The 16,189-nt window shown below is 56.8% G+C and overlaps 1 protein-coding gene across 1 annotated transcript; it reads right to left on the bottom strand.

The window, feature by feature from the left end:
- Positions 1 to 308: 308 nt before the first annotated feature.
- LOC127023505 (BPI fold-containing family B member 4-like) lies at positions 309 to 15,244 on the bottom strand. The gene is made up of 24 exons (XM_050907620.1): positions 15,141 to 15,244; positions 14,633 to 14,696; positions 14,068 to 14,128; positions 13,615 to 13,694; positions 12,803 to 12,985; positions 12,310 to 12,480; positions 11,866 to 11,933; positions 11,469 to 11,511; positions 10,951 to 11,014; positions 7,894 to 8,034; positions 6,641 to 7,202; positions 5,962 to 6,066; positions 5,656 to 5,799; positions 4,935 to 4,995; positions 4,296 to 4,356; positions 3,643 to 3,734; positions 3,094 to 3,306; positions 2,797 to 2,850; positions 2,129 to 2,299; positions 1,886 to 1,953; positions 1,698 to 1,740; positions 975 to 1,038; positions 458 to 534; positions 309 to 332 (listed from the first exon to the last, which is right to left on the bottom strand). Exons 1-24 carry the CDS (start codon positions 15,242 to 15,244, stop codon positions 309 to 311), a joined length of 2,718 nt encoding a protein of 905 aa, XP_050763577.1.
- Positions 15,245 to 16,189: the final 945 nt, after the last annotated feature.

Genomic DNA, 16,189 nt, shown 5'->3' with positions numbered 1-16,189 from the left:
CTGCGGCTGCAGAGAGGGCTGGACTTTATTAAACCTGAGCACAAGAACGCAAAATACACCCGCGTCCTTCCAAGCATCCACAAAAGAGTCCAAACCACAAGGTTCAGAGGCAAAAACCACCTGTGTTCCTTCTGTTCCAAGCAATGTAGGCAGCATGCAACATTTGCATGGAAAAGACCAAGCTGCTGTTTTGCTGTGTTAGGTATGAAGAGAAATGCAGTGGGGATCCTTCGGGCAGGCTGGGCTCCCATCCCTCCGGGGGTGGACAGGGAAAACCAGGGGTCCCTTCCCAGCCCGGTGTCCCCGGCTCACGCTGACAGCACGATGAGATCCTGGTGGAGCAGATGGGTTACCTTCCCTCTGAACATCCTCTGTGCAAGCGACGGGCGCTGCCTTTGCTCCGGAGCGGAGCTGAGGTGCCGTTGGGGGAACCTCAGGGCGCGGCTGAAGCACTTACTTCGATGACGTCGACGTCCGCGTTGGTGAAGTCGATGTTCAGCAGCCTGGGGAGGGGAACCCCCGCTCCCAGCACGCCTGCGGGTCACAAGCCAGCCCAGCTCAGCGCCACGGGAGGGGGGGTCACTGCCGAGCTTCTGCCCGGGGCTCGGTCCCCAGCTCCATCCTCCCTGTGTGCAAACCCCTCCCTCTGCGAGTGCAAGGCTCTTCGGAAAGGCTTTGTGTCGTGGGGCTTAGCGCGTCGGCAAAACGTATTGCCATTTGCTCCCGCCACGTGAGCAGAAGCGGGGGGCGGCGAGCAGCCCCGCGGAGGGGGCTGTGGGGCCCCTGTTCCATGACGTGCAGGTTCGCCTCCCGGCAAAACGCTGCCGCCTGAAACGAACCCCCCCCATCAGTGCAGGTCGGTCCCACTGGCTCCTATTCTATACGGTGAGGTAAACTACACCTGCCTAAGTTTAGTGTCTAGGGCACGGTCTAGCACAAATGAATACGTTGACGAGGCATAAGAGCTTCCTTACTGTTCATTGCAGGCAGGAAGGCGACATCGAAAATCTGGCCAACAAGCATCTCCAGGAGTGAGACCTGCAACAGGGAGAGGGGTCGCTTAGTGCCACTGCCGGTCCCGGTCCCGTGGTCAGCCTGGCCTCACCCTGTCCTCGGGCACGTGGGGATGCTCTGCTCACACCAGCTAAACCCGACCTGAACCCTTGATGCTCCAGCTCCACCCCATCCAATGCAAACTCCCAGTTTCACAGAAATTGGACTTCAAGCATTCTGTGGTCAATTTTCAGTCTCAAAATAATGCCATTCCACAGGCCCCTTCCCACCGGCATTGCAGCTGCCTGCAGTAACCACCTCTGGAACCCAAACGTGCTCTGTCTGCAGGTATCCTGTGACAGGGGAGCCCAGGATGCCTCCCGACTTTTGCCATCGTCCCCTATGAGGCACAGGGATGAGCCTCCCCAGGCGCATCCCGAGGGGACGTCAGGGGCATGTGCGGGATGTCCTGTGGTTCACCAAGGACCCAAAACCTCTCCCTCTCAGTGAGGATTTTTTCTGAAAATTGCTCATGGATCATCCATGAAAAAAATCCATCTCCAGAGGTGAAAGAAGGGTGCTACTCAAAATACGACACAACCGTTACACTGTAATTGGCCCTTATTTCTCCTGAGCCAGTATCTATCAGCACTTTGCTTTCTGCAATGGATTTCACGTGTTGCTGAGGCTACTCGTGTTCTTACATCAAAACCACCAATGGACGAAGACACCAAGGAGAGATCAGCCCTGCAGGAGGAAGCAGAGGTGAGTGAAATCCAAGCAGTTCCTCTAATGACCCAGTCGTGTCGATGCCCTCATGGTCGCGCAGCCCAGGAGGTCCCACGTCCATGGCCACCCCTGGCCACCCCCCAGATGAAGACCAGTGTCCTACTTCTCCAGGCTGACGCGGATCTTCAGTTTGTTGTCCTCGACAGAAAACCCGGCCAGCAAGGAGGCTTTCTGCGGTCAGACAGAGAGGTCAGGGCAGGGGTGGCTCCTCCAGCCCTTGCCCAGCCTGCAGCCCAGCCGTGTCACGTCAGGCGCAGGTCCCATCTACCGGCACCCCCGCGCCCGCCGTGCAGGGAGGGGGAAACTGCAGGAGGAATTTCTGCACAGGCTGTTCCTTCATACATACGATATTCAGAAGGCAGAGAGATTTCTGGACATCATCTGGGTGGATCACCATCACCTCTGCTGTAGCCATGAGCTGGATCACACCTTTATTTTTCTTTAAGGTCACCACCGGTGCTTCAGGGACTGCAATTTTGATCAGCAATTCATGTGACTCGCGGTATGCCTTGAAAACCTGTCAACACCCAAAAATGCAAAGTTTCTGCTGGCTGTAACCAGGAACCACAGAGCAGGCTGCCTACTCCAGCAGCATTTGCACAGTGCTGCTTTCAAGGGGCAGATCTGACCCTGAATTGCTCCAGTCCAACCAGTCTATATCTCAAACTGGCTGAAGTGAAGTCAAGCTAGCTGTGAGCTCAGCCCCGTGGATGCCCTGAGCCCCGCTGAGAGCATCTCGTCCTGGCTGGAGGAGCACAGACAGCCCCACATCCAGGCAGACGGGGCAGCTGCAAGGCTCGTCTGTGACCCAAGAGAGCTGCAGAGGATGGGCTGACAAACTGGGCTCTGGCCTGCTGCGGTTTCCAGTTTTGGACCTAAGTGAGAGCTTGTTCACCTCCATGGGACATCTGGGACGGTGCCTCTGAGGAGGAAGGGACAGGGAGACCGCCCTCGCCTCCGGATGCTGCTTCTCTTACCGGGTTACTTGCAGTGCAAGGGGGAACCAGGACTCACCGCAGGAATCAGGGCTCCAAGGGTCGATGTGGTTAGTGGCGGGAGCTCAGGAAACTGCGACAGAGAAGAGAGAAATGCTGCCCATGTGCGTGGTGGTTTTCAGCAGAATCTACTTTCACCAGTAATGAGGCTTTTACCACATGGTCTCTCACTCGCATTTTTCGCCTAAGATAGCAGAGACCCTGATAAATGGTACAGAGGTGCTAAAGCATCGCACGGTGGGAGCAGGCTGCACGCTGCATGGCTGACAGCCCCGACTCCTTCTGAACCCCGAGCTAGGCAGTGCTCCCCGCTCACCATGCCGTTGGAGATGTCCAGGTCCAGGGCACCCTCCTTCTGCAGGACAGACAGCACCGAGCTGAGGAAGTTCACAGAGAGGCCCAGCTGGGAGGAGCTGGTGTCTGCCATGGGTGGCAGGGGCGGCATGGGGACCCATGGTGGTGTGGGGACAGTTTCTGGCTTTCCCAGCGGATAGTCCACCAGGCCTCCTGCTGCTCGCCCGACGACAGTCTGGAGTTACAGGGGAAGGAAGCACAGGCCAAAACGTTTGCAATATTTGCCTTTACGGTTAACTTCATGTTCCTTCAGTGTGAAATCGCTGCACGCACGACCACGCCAAGTCAGGCCCCGTGACACTTCCTTCTCCAGAATTTCGTGAAATGCAAACCCCACTGCGCTCTCCTGGCAGCAGCAAGAGCAGGGCACCGAGCTGGGACCTCCCCGAGCTTTTCATAGTGACCTCAGAGCCCACTGCTCAGGTGTAGGTGGCCCAAGGAGACCTTCCCAAACCCAAGTGAAATATCCCAACCCTTGTACATAGATGGGAGGAGAAGATGCAGGACTTACATTCAAGTCTACCTCAAGGAACTGGCCAGTTACCAGGGGAAGGCTGGACACAGTGTACTGGATACTGCCCAGCAAACCCAGGGGCACCAGTGCTGGGGGGAGAGGAAGGGAGTCAGCGATACCCTGCTGGGCTTGGGTGCAAATACCCCCTCCCCTGCCCGGCAGCTCTCTTTCTTCCAGAAGAGCCCTGGCTTGCAGGTGGACTCAGGGCAGCCACTTGGCCCCGGCTCCGAGTGCTCTGTGCTGAGCAGTAATGCCGCAGGAGACGTCGTTTCCCTAACGAGCAGTGCGTGCCACTGCTGGAAATGGAGGGGACAGCTCACGGCCCCCGTCGATGCCACCTTCATGCACCCAGGGGTCCTTCTGTCCGTGATTAGAGACAGGGAAAGGGGAGATGTGGGGAGAGGAGTGCATCCCGCAGCGTGCTGGGGCACTGCTCCCTGGCTGCTGCCCGGGGGTGACGGGGTCTGGGCAGGGAGCTGCTGGGGGTCCCCGCTCCCGGCATGGGGTAGACCTGGGGTGAAGCGGGGGGTTTACTCGTCCCACCTGGGGTGCAGCAGCGGAGGGGAAAGCGTCACAGTCCTCACGCAGCCGGAGCGGAGGTGACGTGAGGGACAAGGCAGGGCAAGGCGTGGGACCCACCAAGTACTTACAGTTCACAAGACCCAGCTGGTCGTTGACAAGTCCCAGGGCGATGTCGACCACTGGGCAGAGCTGCAGGAGTCGGGGAGGGATGGTGAGTGCCCCGCGTTCAGAGCTGGACGAGGACACGCAGCCCAGCTCAGCTCTGCCTTGCTTTCCCTGGGGATGGGAGCACCGGGCGCCTGGGATGGCAGTCCCCGCTGGTGACTCCACAGTGCTGCTGAGGCTGCACCAGCTCTGGATCTGGCCCTGGGCACCTTGCCCTTCATCGGAGAAGCGGGGTTAGGACTGGGTCCCAGGAGAACATGTGGGACGGCTGGAGAGACCCTGGGGCTTTCAGGAGGGAGGACGGCTTCAATTAGCCTATAATATGGTCCAGAGCATCGTTAGAAACTCCCAGGCACTTGGGCAGACCTGCGTCGGGCTTGCTGACCTCGCATTTGGAAGGAGGGAGCAGCTTCTCCAAGCAGGTGGAGACATGACATGTGTCCCCCACTAATCCCAAACCGCTGGGCAGGTGGGTGAACACAGCAACCCTGGGACAGCGGCCGTGCTCCCGCTCCGGGACATGAGCAATGCCATGGGGATCTGCACCGCAGCTTTTCAGACTCATTACTCCTTTCTGAGGTAGAGGGTTTTTTCTGACTTACCAGATTAGGAAGAAGTCTGTTCAGGACACTTGCCAATAAATTATCCACAATTGGGAGCAGGCTGTGGAAAAATAAAGGAGCACCATGAAAAAAACCTGCTGCAAAGTAAATGGGTCTTGTTAAACAATTCCCTGTGAACAGCGCGGAGGGCAGACCTCCCAGAGCAAGGCAATTGCAACAGCAAAGTGAATTGTGTATGCTTGGATTTTGCATGAGATAAGTGTAATTTGCATCCCAAAATAGCCAGTGGGAAATTTATTGCTGTCTTTTATCTACTAGTGTATAGTCTCCTTAAATGAGCAGAAACAACCTCAGCCCAAGTGGTTTCTATGATTTACATACCATGTGCTTATGTCTCAGAAGACCCCGTGCAATGTCAGTTAACATGACCCGCGACCGCAGCACACGGGACAGAAACGTCCCTGCGGACCGCTGTGGGGACGTGCAGCCCTCTGGGACAACAAGTCCATTTACTGCGGCTGCGTGAGGGGCACGCAGGGGCCACCACCACCAGCAGCCCTTTGCTCAGCCCCGTGACGTGGCCGGTGAGCGACTGTCACCGGCAGGGATGGCGGCTGCCGGTGTGGCAGTCACTCACGGGACTGGGACGTGCAATGGGGAAATGCCCTCGTGCGTTTGTCGTTCTGCAGGTGCGGGCTGGGGCCAGCAAAGCCCGATGGCGAGGCGGCTCACGCCGGCAGAGGACACCTCCGTCACTCACCCTCTCAGGAGTCTGACTTTAATGCCGCCAAGGAGGGCATCGCATCTTTCCATCACCAGTTTGGGGTAGCCCGTGCCGTCCATGGTTAGCCTGACCTTTGAAGTGATGTTCACTTCCACCGCGATGTCGAGCAAACCCAGGAGGCTGTGCAAGGGGAAGGGAGCGACCTGCAGAGGAGCAGTCGCTTCCCCGCGAACAGGAGCAGTGTCGTCGTCCCCCGGAGACACCCCTCATGGCGGTGCTTCCACCGGGCCTGGGGGCATGGCTGGCACTGCCACCAGCAGCACCAGCACCAGCCCAACCTACCTCTTGGCATTGAGGGCCACCCGGGTGTAGAGGTTGAGGTGGATGCCAATGCCAGGCAGGAGCCGCAGGGACACCCTGGGGAGCGTCAGCTCCACGATCCTCAGCCTGCAGGGACAGCGAGGGGGACACCACGAGTGATGGCTCCGAACCCAGCAACCCGCCACCCGGGCTCTACTGCTCGCACAAAGCCACTGCTCAAGGAGTGGGCGAGTCAGAGGCCATTTAGACCAGAAATGGCAAAAGACACCAAGTTTTCTCAGTTATTTTCCTGTTTTAGTTATTTTCCAGTTTTATCAGAAGCTTTGTTCTAGTTGCCTTATTATTGCTTGTGCTTCTGCTTGGTGTGGGGCTTCAAATAGGAGTTAAAATGGGACGGCTGCAAACAAGTGAGCATTGGCTTGACAGCGGTGGCACCGGCTGCCCAGGGCCGAGGCGCAGTTCGATGCACCCTCTATGGGCAAGTGCCTTTCAGCTACTGATTCCTTTAACTTGCCTTGTGTAGCTCAAGAGGCTCTTTTGCAGCCAGCGGTGCAAACCTGGCAGGACTTCCAGGCAGCATTTATCTCAAAGCATCAGCTCCAAACCAGATCTGAGCATCTACTGAAGCATCACCATTGCCCCCCCAAAACAGCACTGAGGTTGCCCCCCCTGCAAGGAACCCGACTGGTGCCGTCCTTACCCGGTGAGCCCCTGGACGGTGCTGAGCAAGCCGCCTTCCCCGAGGACGCCGAGCAGGCCGCTGCCTCCCAGCAGCCCTCCATTGCCCAGAAGCCCTCCTCTGCCAAGAAGGCCCCCGGGGCCACCGAGGATCCCTGCCGTGCCGAGGACACCTCCATCACCGAGCAGACCTCCTTGTCCCAGCGCTCCTCCAGCAACCCCCGCGGGGATGCCATCCCTGGGGACGTCGCCACCAGCTGCCGGCCGGCCATTGGGAGAGTTTCTGGGCCACCCCCCGTAAGCGCCTCCACCACCCCCTTCACCCAGCAAGTCACCGCCGGCATCACCCCTTCCACCAAGCAGACCACCAGTCAGCCCCCCCAGCAGCCCTTCGCCACTGCTGCCCAGCAAACCACCAGTAATACCACCAAGCAGACCACCACCACTGCCACCACCACCAGGGGCACCTCCGAGGCCACCCAACAGGTCTCCACTTCCATCTGGGCCGGGACGTCCGCTCCCGAGCGGCACCTCTCCGAGGGCGCCTTGGAGGGCATTGCCTTGCCTGAGCGAGCCTGTAAGAGCTGGAAACATCACCCGCCGTCAGCCTGCGAGGCAGAGCTGCCTCCCCGGCCACCGCTGCAGCCTTCGAGCAGGGACCGGCAGGCAGCTGCCAGCCCCCTGCCCGCACCTTTACTCGTTGTGCTCCTCAAGCATGGGTTGTCGAGGGGTTTGTGCTCTCCGTTACCATCGCTGCCTATCCCGGTCCCTAACTATCCGCTCTCAGTTTTTCCCATGTATGATGCAACAGAAAAAGGGCTTTGGGATCTAGGACAGGAGGCACCATGTCGAGACCTCTGTAAAGCAGCTCGGGGGAATTTGTCTGGAGCCGTGCCAGTAAGCCAGCAAACGGTGTGGCACAGTCGCAGGGGTTGGGCGCTGACAAATCCTAAATGTGAGATAATTGAGGTGCCGTGTGGCTCACACCTCCTGAGCAGCGCAGGCTCCCGGGAGGAGCAATGCCCCACACGAGCAATCTCTCTCTCTCCTTTTAGGAGCCTGGCCAGTTGAAACTTTAATTACGTAAAAAAATGACTCCGGGTTCAGTTTGGAGGGGGAGGTTTGCAGGCAAGCCTCGTGCTCTTCCCCTTCCGTGTGCCATTCCCCTCCCTTCCCCGGCTGATCGGGCTGTGCTGGTACAGGTGCATCAACCCCCAAGGACCACCGTTGGTTCCTGTCTCCCGGGTCCCACTACGAGGAGGCAGAGTGACTCACCATCGCTTAAAACACCTTTACTGAGCCTGAGGACGGCATCTTTTGGCTGGCTCAGTGACGGGGTCAGCAGGGCATACAAGAGGGCGATGCCCAGAGCCGGTGGCATGGTGTCTTCTGCTCGGCGGGGAGTGCTGGCAGGACCTGGGGAAGGACAACGGAGAAGAGTGGAAATAGGCTGGGTGACCCCCTGGAGATGAAGGGCAGTCGGATATTTTGAGCTGGGCAAAAATTTTTCAGTGAATAGAAAGCATGAGCTTGAGGAGGACCAAAACAGCTCACGAGTTAGAGCCACATTTGGCGAATAGATCTGGACACACGCAACGGGGGGAAGAGGGGGGCGTCCGTACGCACGTCTGCAGGGGATTTTTCAAGCCAGCTTCTGCACAACCCCAGCACCTTTTTGCTTATTCCTGTCTATGGGCACCCCAGGCAACCTGCTCCTTTCCACCCTGCTCACCGTGACATAAGAGTACAGAATCGTTACTCATAACCTACAGACTACACTGAGCTCCCCTCGCTAATAACCGCCCTATGCAAATTAATGCTGCAGTTATACAAGCAACTCACATTTGGAATAAAGCCTTTCTTTTTAAGATGGCATGTTTTTACCTTATCACAATAAAAATAATAATAACAACCTTAAAACGATATTGCAACACAAAATATCCCTAACTTTTTGTGTCAAACGAATATGTTTTTTTCTTCAGAGAAGGGTTTTCATTTTACTATAGCAACCTGATTTTATGATTTTTCAGGCTAGTCACTAAATATAAACTAGAATTACTTACCTGCATTTCTACCATTATGGTATTATTCCCATGTTTTTTTCTTGCTCACCAGAGCATGTTGTATGTTGTAAGGCTTGTAGGGAAAATGGTGGCTCTGTCCCCCCAAGCTTACAACACCCCGTACCACTATTTTGACCGTCTTTCTTTACCTGGCCTTGTCCTGGATTTCAAAGCCTGGCTTTGGTCTTCAGTGCTCGGCTCTTGGTCAAGAGGAGACCTTACCGTGGTCCATAGGCACCTCTGCTTTAACGTGTAGGAACAGTGGGTGCTTATATAGCAAAGCTGATGCAGAAAAAGTGGAAAGATGCCTAAATTGTAAAAGCTGGGCTAGTGGATTGAGTGTATAAAGCAGCATTTGTGGTTTTAATATATTCCAATATAAATAAAGATTTGTAAAACAGGGAAAAGCATTGAGCAACAGGGTATTGGATACCTGGTTATCGGGCAGTGCCAAGAGCCCAGAGCTAAAGCAAAGGAGAAGGAGCCCGAGACTCTGCGGGCTGCAGCACGTGAGGCTGCTGCCGACCCTGAAAGAGCCGTGCTGGAAAATCAGCTCATTCCAGACAAGTTCCCGCTAACACTTGCACGCAGGCTGTCACACACAAACTGCTGTATCGGGGTAATTTTACAAGTTTCCAGTGAGCGCGTGGGGAAGCTCCAGAAAGGCGCCGGGAGATTTTTGTCTCCTTTAACGCTCGGCCTGAGAAGCGGTTCCTGAGGATCATCCCACCCATCCCCGCAGCGGCCAGCCGCTTCCCGGCAGATGGTATTTCCGCAGCCTCAGAAAAGCCCCTGTGCGGTGGGACACGCCGCTCCACCTCAGCTCCAGACCACAAAGGTGCTTTTGTCCAGGTGTCCTTAAAACTTAAGATCTTTGTGAGATAAAATGAGTTGCTAGCAACCTGGTGCATCTTACACAATAAGGGGATAATATGCTCCTAAACAAAGCAGTAGGGAGGTGTAAGCTCAGTTTATCTGTGCCTGGCTCCGGACAGAGCCTTGCACAAGAAGCGCCGCCGGGCTCCGTGTGGGACACGCTGCAAACGAGCCCCTGGGAAGGAGCTGCTCCCCCTGCAGCGGCTGCAACAAGGGCTCCAAATAAGTGGGAAACGTCAGCAAGCGCTTTGCTGAATCTGCGCCGTCGTTGCATTGCGAGCGCCTCCTCCGCCCCCCGTCAGTCTGGCACGAGGGGCACCCAGCCGGGCAGGGCACGGGCTGCAGCAGGGCACCCATGCGCACCAAACCCCAGCTCCCGTGTGAGCTGCTGTTTCACACCTTGTGCCGCAGGCTGAGCTCCAAAAACGCTTTCTGTAAGGCACCGGCTTGTTCGCTATAGGTACAGCCTCCTCTCCAAGCTGTGCTGCCTGTCCGTGGGCCGTATGGCATAGGGGCACGGTGGAGACAAATGGATGCTGGCAGCCAGAAACCCTTATCAAATAAATATTCAGACAGAGAAATACTGAGGCAGTGAAAGATTTTATTGAACGAGCAATATGAGAGCAACATTTATGCCTAAGAAAGAGCTCTGCTTCCTGACTACAAACATTAAAAGTGGCCACAGAACCCCCCCCAACACCCACCAGCCAAGCAGCTTTCGCCGAGCAGCTTTCCCTACCCCGATGCCAGGCTACGCCAGGACCGGCCGACCAGAGACGGTTGTCTGTCCCCCTCGGGCCACGGCGATAACACAGGGCGTTGCTCAGGGGAAAAGGAAGACGGAGACAGCAGAGACGAGCAGGGCTCCGGTGCTTGCGGCGCGTTGCCTGCCTCAGACGGCGAGCAGGGTCGAGGGTCATGCCGAGCAGGATCTTTTTAAACCGGTCTGGTCGGGAGAGTCGTCTGCCTGGGAGAAGCAGCACAAAAACTATTCAGTTTTCTCATTTGGACTTTCACCAGCTTTTCCCTGTATCCCAGGTGAGGTTTTCCTGTGGGTCCATGCAGGCAGAGGGACCTCCTGGAAACCGGGAGCAGCCCATGGGAGACGGGCTGGCCGGGGTGGTGTGGGGCTCATCCCCCGGCTCCCCGGGAAAGCAGCGCTGTGGGAAATGCGACCCTTACATCGGTGATGTCAACCTCGGCATTCCTGAGGCTGGTGCTGAGAATGTTGGGCAGAGGGACCGACACACGCAAGGCATCTGCAAAAGCAAGTGAAAGCATCGCGTCATGGGAGGGTGGGGGGGAGAACCCCCAACGCAGGCAGTGAGGGAAGGGGGAGAGCCCCAAATCCGGCTGAGTTGGAGAGAAGAGGGGACCCAGACCCCGGCCGTACCGTTAATGGCAGGTACGTATGCAGCCTCAAGGACTTGCTTGAGCCATCCTGCAAGCCGGGAGACCTGCAGGGGAAGAAGACGCGTGTCTGTCTCAGAAGGAGAGAGCGATGGTTATTGGGATGAAAACAGCGATGTCAGGGTTATCAATTAAGATCTGTCACTGCAGGATGCTCAGAGCTATGAAACACAAAGGCTGGGAAGCTTCCTTCAGTGAAACGCTTCCAGGACTGAGGGGGGGCTACACAGGGACATGCTCTTTGGGTAGCTTCTTCTTGATTATTCCTCCCCCCTTCCCAGCACGCCCAGTGCACTGCCAACAAGCGAACATATACAACCAAGTGTCACTGCTATAGGGCATAGGGGATCGACAGGGCAGACAACAGTTGGCCTCTGCCAAGAGACGGAGAAACATGAAGACTGAAGAAGAATTGGCGTTTTGGTTCTCCTTCCCTACACAGAGTCTCTGGCCATCACATCGCTCGCTGCAGCGCCTCGATCCAAAGCAGCGTGCACTTACACTGAGAGGGTCGAGTCTCAGCGGTGCCCGTGTCAGGTTGATGCTACAAAAGATAAAAACAAGGCAGAGTTGGGGTGCATTGGGTGCAGCCCTCCTCCAGCTTTCCAAATGCTGCTCAGACCCTTTCTTGGTCCGGAATTTGTCTCACCCACATAAAGACACAAGGATTTTGAAAATAGGGCAACTTTTTTACAACTCCCTCATCACTTCAGACATGCACTTGGTCTGAGGTTGGGGCCGGGAGGAGGTAGGAAAGCTCTGGCAGCCCTTTACATCTCTACCACCTCTACATCGCACTCCCCGATCGCTGCCACCAGCCCCATCTTGTCGGGCTCCCGGGAGCGTCCCCAGGCAGAGCCCCCTCCCCGCCCGCAGCGACCGCAGAGCTCGGCTCTACCTGTCGAGAGCCACGGAGATTCGCAGTTTGCCGTCGGAGACCGATGGGATGATGTTCAGAACGATGTCCTGAAATTGGAACAACGGAAGACACGAGGTTATTTCCCTGCGTAGCTCCCAAGACTGAAGGGAAAAGGCAGAGTATTTGTAAACAACCCATTCGGAGAAAAAACACCTGTCTGTGCCTACAAATCGCATTTTTTGGATGGATGGCATCATGTATCTCTCTCCCCAGGGTTCACCCTTCCTGTCTTTGGTTTGTATTGTTCCTTAAACATTTCACTTGTGCTTGGTTATGAGCATTTTTAAAGGAATGTTTTGAAGGTGTAGTAAATTCAAAAGTACAAGTACTACGCAGCTCGGACAAGCCGAGGGGATGCCAGAGAACAGCCAGACTCACCCCTCGCCCTGTTTCGGAGGTCTCATCCCCCGGGAACCCACTCACCGTATCGAGGGAGAAGAGGGGCTTCTGCAAGGCCTGCAGGGAGGGACTGAAGACGTCGATGGAGGCTTTGAGGGTGGCGGTGGCTCTTCTGCCCCTCACGGCCACCACCGGCTCGTTGGCCACCCCCACGCGCAGCTCCAGCGGCAGAGAGCCGGGGAGGATCTTGGCGAGCTGCATGGGGCAGGGGGAGGTCAGGGCAAGGGGGTCCTTGCGTGGCCGGGGCGGGCGGTGGGGTTGGAGATCAATGCACACAAAAGAGGTGGCTGACCTGAGGGATGCGCGGGAGAAGAGCAGACCTGGACAGCAGGATGCTATCGGGCACCTGCGGGAACAGCAGCAGCAGCGTCGGTGGCCGGGAGGGTTTGTGCAAAGCCCACGCTGGGCTCGGCTGGACCCCACAAACAAATACAAGGACACCGCAGCAAGCACCCTTGGGTCACCCAAGAGCGACCAGGACCCCGACCCGGCCCCGGAGTGGGGCATGATGACCCACCATCCAGTTGCTGATGCTGAGGTTGAAGGCTCCCTGCTCCTGGACCACCTCCAGCAGGGTGCTGAGGGCGCGCTGGGAGAGGCTGAGCCACGGCGGGCGGCCAGTGGCCAGCAGCAGGGTGGCGGCGAGCGGCAGTCCCTGGGTGGAGGCCACCACGCCGCCCTCCACGTCCCCGGCGAGGAGCTGCAGGGGACAGAGCAGGGGAGGGACATTGGCGGGGCTCGGAGGGCTGCGGTCGCACCGGGCACCCTGCCCGCCCGTGGACCTCGCGGAGAGGCTCACGCAGGGTTAATCGACACTTTAATAAACCGACGGCTGCTTCAGACTGTTCTAGCACAGGCAACGGCTGCATCGGCTACAGCTTTCCCTTTAAAACAGTCGCATCTCCTGATCGGAAAGTCACATTGCCAATATTTTTGGCCTGATTATGATCCCTATCAATTACATACCAAACTTTCACAAACCACTTATAAATGGAACCTGCTTGTGAACGGTGACCGCTGCTCCTGTATGAAATTAAGCTTTTCTGATTAACAACTATGAGAGTGCTATAATTATGCTTAATTAAGCAGTGTCAATCCAATCTGGCTCATGCTACCCTCAAGGATTAGCAAGTAAATAAGGTAGAGACCCAGCAGTGGCATTAGCACAGACGTGGCCGGACCACACTCATCAGTCCCTTCCCGTGACCGCTTTCCTGAAGACAGCTGGAATAAGGGGAGCCTTCGACAAATAATAGCCACCACATTCGGATGAATTACCCAAACTCCCTAAGTCAAAGGTTTTTGGGCCAGGGGAGCGGTAGCACTTACGTTTAGATCCAGCTGGATAGCATCGCCGCCGATGATGGAAAAGGGGGGCAGATCTCCCCGAGCCCCGAGTGGGAGTGCGGCTGCAGGACACAGGGAGGAAAGCTTTTAAGCTGCGATGAGAAGGGGATGCTCCCAAATCCCGTGGTCCCAAGAGATATCGGAACCTACGGCGGCTCCTGCTCACAGCATTCCCAGCTGGACAAGCTGCTAGAAAGCACTATTTTGCAGCAAGAATGTTGTTTCTAAAAGCAAGAGTTCCTGAAGTGGCTTTCTGCAGGAAAAACTGCCTGCTGCTGCTCTAGGGCAAGGGAAATTCAATGTTGTGCTTGAGCGGAGATTGTGTTTTCAGGAACTTGTTAAAATATTTGTATTTACCCAATGTAAAAAAAACAACCAACCCTAAGTGGAGGGGGTCACACAGGAGCAGAGGAAAAGGAGGGTGCCAGCACTTACAGGTCCTGGAGCCGAGCAGAGCGCTCACTGTGTTGAGGCTGGTGTTGACGATGTCGCACCCCTGGGGAGGCAGAGGGCAGTCAGAGTCCTGGGACCCGCAGTGCCAGCGGATGTACGTCGCATTAACACGACCAGTAAAAACCAGCTCTGCTGGGGTTGCACAGCGCAGGCAGGAGCCGCTGCCAGGCCGGGTTTGGTGGGATGCCCCGTTACTGCAGCGCTCAGCACCGGGCGGGCGAGCAGCCCCTCTAAGCCAGGGTGGGTTTCTCCTCCCGGGCAAGACTTGCTCACTGCGACCGCTAAACCAGCCCGTGTCTCAGAAACCTGTTTGCCGGCGGAGCCTGGCACAGGCGATGGCGCAGGCGAGGTGCTGGTGCCCGTCGGTGGGGAGGACAGGCTGACCGCCCCGGCTGAGCCCGCAGCTGTGCAAACAGCCGCGTCTGCGGGGGCAGCCTGGCCTGCTGCCTGCCCTGCCTGCGCTGCCGGCCCTGCCTGCCCCGCCTGCGCTGCCTGCCTGCCCAGCACCGTGCCGATGGCTCGCATGAAGATCGCTTTGCAGGCTTACCACCTCACGTAGGACATCACCAAGGAGGCGTTTTAAAGGCTGATCCAGAAGTGGCACTTTGGGTCTGGGTAACAGGAAAATAGGAAATAAAAAGTGACATAGGTTAATGGCTGGAAAATAAAAGCGCTTCGCACAAGAGAAGTATGAGGCCTCTCTTGCACTGTCCAGGGCCACATTCAGTGCCAAAGTATTACCAAAACCAAGCCCTCTGAATCCAGCCCGGTGCTAGGTTCCCAGCACAACCCAGAAATACTCTTTCTTGAGCCCAAATTTTAAAGGAAAGGTCGGCAGTTCCCCTCTGAGGCCGGCAGCCAGGCAGTTCAGCCCCCGAGGTGTCAGGCACAAAAAGTGCTGCCTTCGATGGCCAACAGCGCCAAGGTTTCCCACTGCCGCAGGGGCCACGTGCTGGCCACGAGCACCCCGCTCACACGGATACCAACCTCACACGGATGCCGACCTCACACGGATACCAACCTCACACGGATGCCGACCTCACACGGATGCCTACCTCACACGGATGTTTATGTCAGAAGTCTTGCAGTCCTTATTGTTCTGGAGAGCCGACCACTTGTCCTGGACCAGCATGACCACATCCACCTGCACGCAGAGCATCCTGCCCGGCACACTGCGCAGGGGGAAACCACAGCACGCGGCTCAGGAGGTTTGCTGGCCATCTACTTTCCAAAAGGAAGGTGACCCCCCTGCCCTGAGCCGTGGCCCTGACGGACACGCCGTACCTGGTGCTCTCGACCAGCAGCTGGGTGTTGAAGCCCACCTGGTGCCCAAAGCCTGGCAGGGAGCGCAGGCTTATTTTGGGGAGGGTGGTGTTCACAATTTTCAGCCTGGGTGGTTGAAACAAGGAAAAGGCAGTAAGCAGCACATTCGTACAGCGGATGCCCTGTCCCCTCAACCCCCAGTGCTGCGGCCGATTGCAGAGCTGCGGTCTCAGGGTCCTCTCCGCCCTGAGTCAGCAGGGATCCCCACCAGCCAGGAGCAGCTTGCGGCACATACAAGGCGCCCTTGCATGGCAGGCACATACAGAAACTCCCAACAGCTGAACCCTCGTTTATGAACCTGCCCAGGAGGGGAAAGAGCAGGCCCAGTGTGTTCAGACAGCAGGCTCCAGACCAGAGCCTCCTTTCCCCAGCGTGGCCCAGACACACCGAGAGCTGCTCAGGGACACCTGTCTCCCACTCTCACTCACCCTGTGAGATCTCCACCATTTCCACCAAGAAGATTGCCAACGAGACCATCTTTGCCAAGGAGACCTTCTTTGCCAATGAGAATATCAAGGACAACATCAAGGAGACCATCAACAAGACCATCTTTCCCAAGGAGAGCACCAAGGACACCATCTTTCCCAAGGAGACTGCCAGCGACACCATCTTTCCCAAGGAGACTGCCAGTGATGCCATCTTTCCCAAGGAGACCACCAAGGACACCATCTTTCCCAAGGAGACTGCCAGTGACACCATCTTTCCCAAGGAGACCACCAAGGACACCATCTTTCCCAAGGAGACTGCCAGTGACACCATCTTTCCCAAGGAGACCACCAAG

This window comes from Gymnogyps californianus, chromosome 17 (genome assembly GCF_018139145.2).
Source record: "Gymnogyps californianus isolate 813 chromosome 17, ASM1813914v2, whole genome shotgun sequence".
NCBI classification, from domain to species: Eukaryota; Metazoa; Chordata; class Aves; order Accipitriformes; family Cathartidae; genus Gymnogyps; species Gymnogyps californianus.
This window is presented reverse-complemented; position numbering and strand designations above follow the sequence as displayed.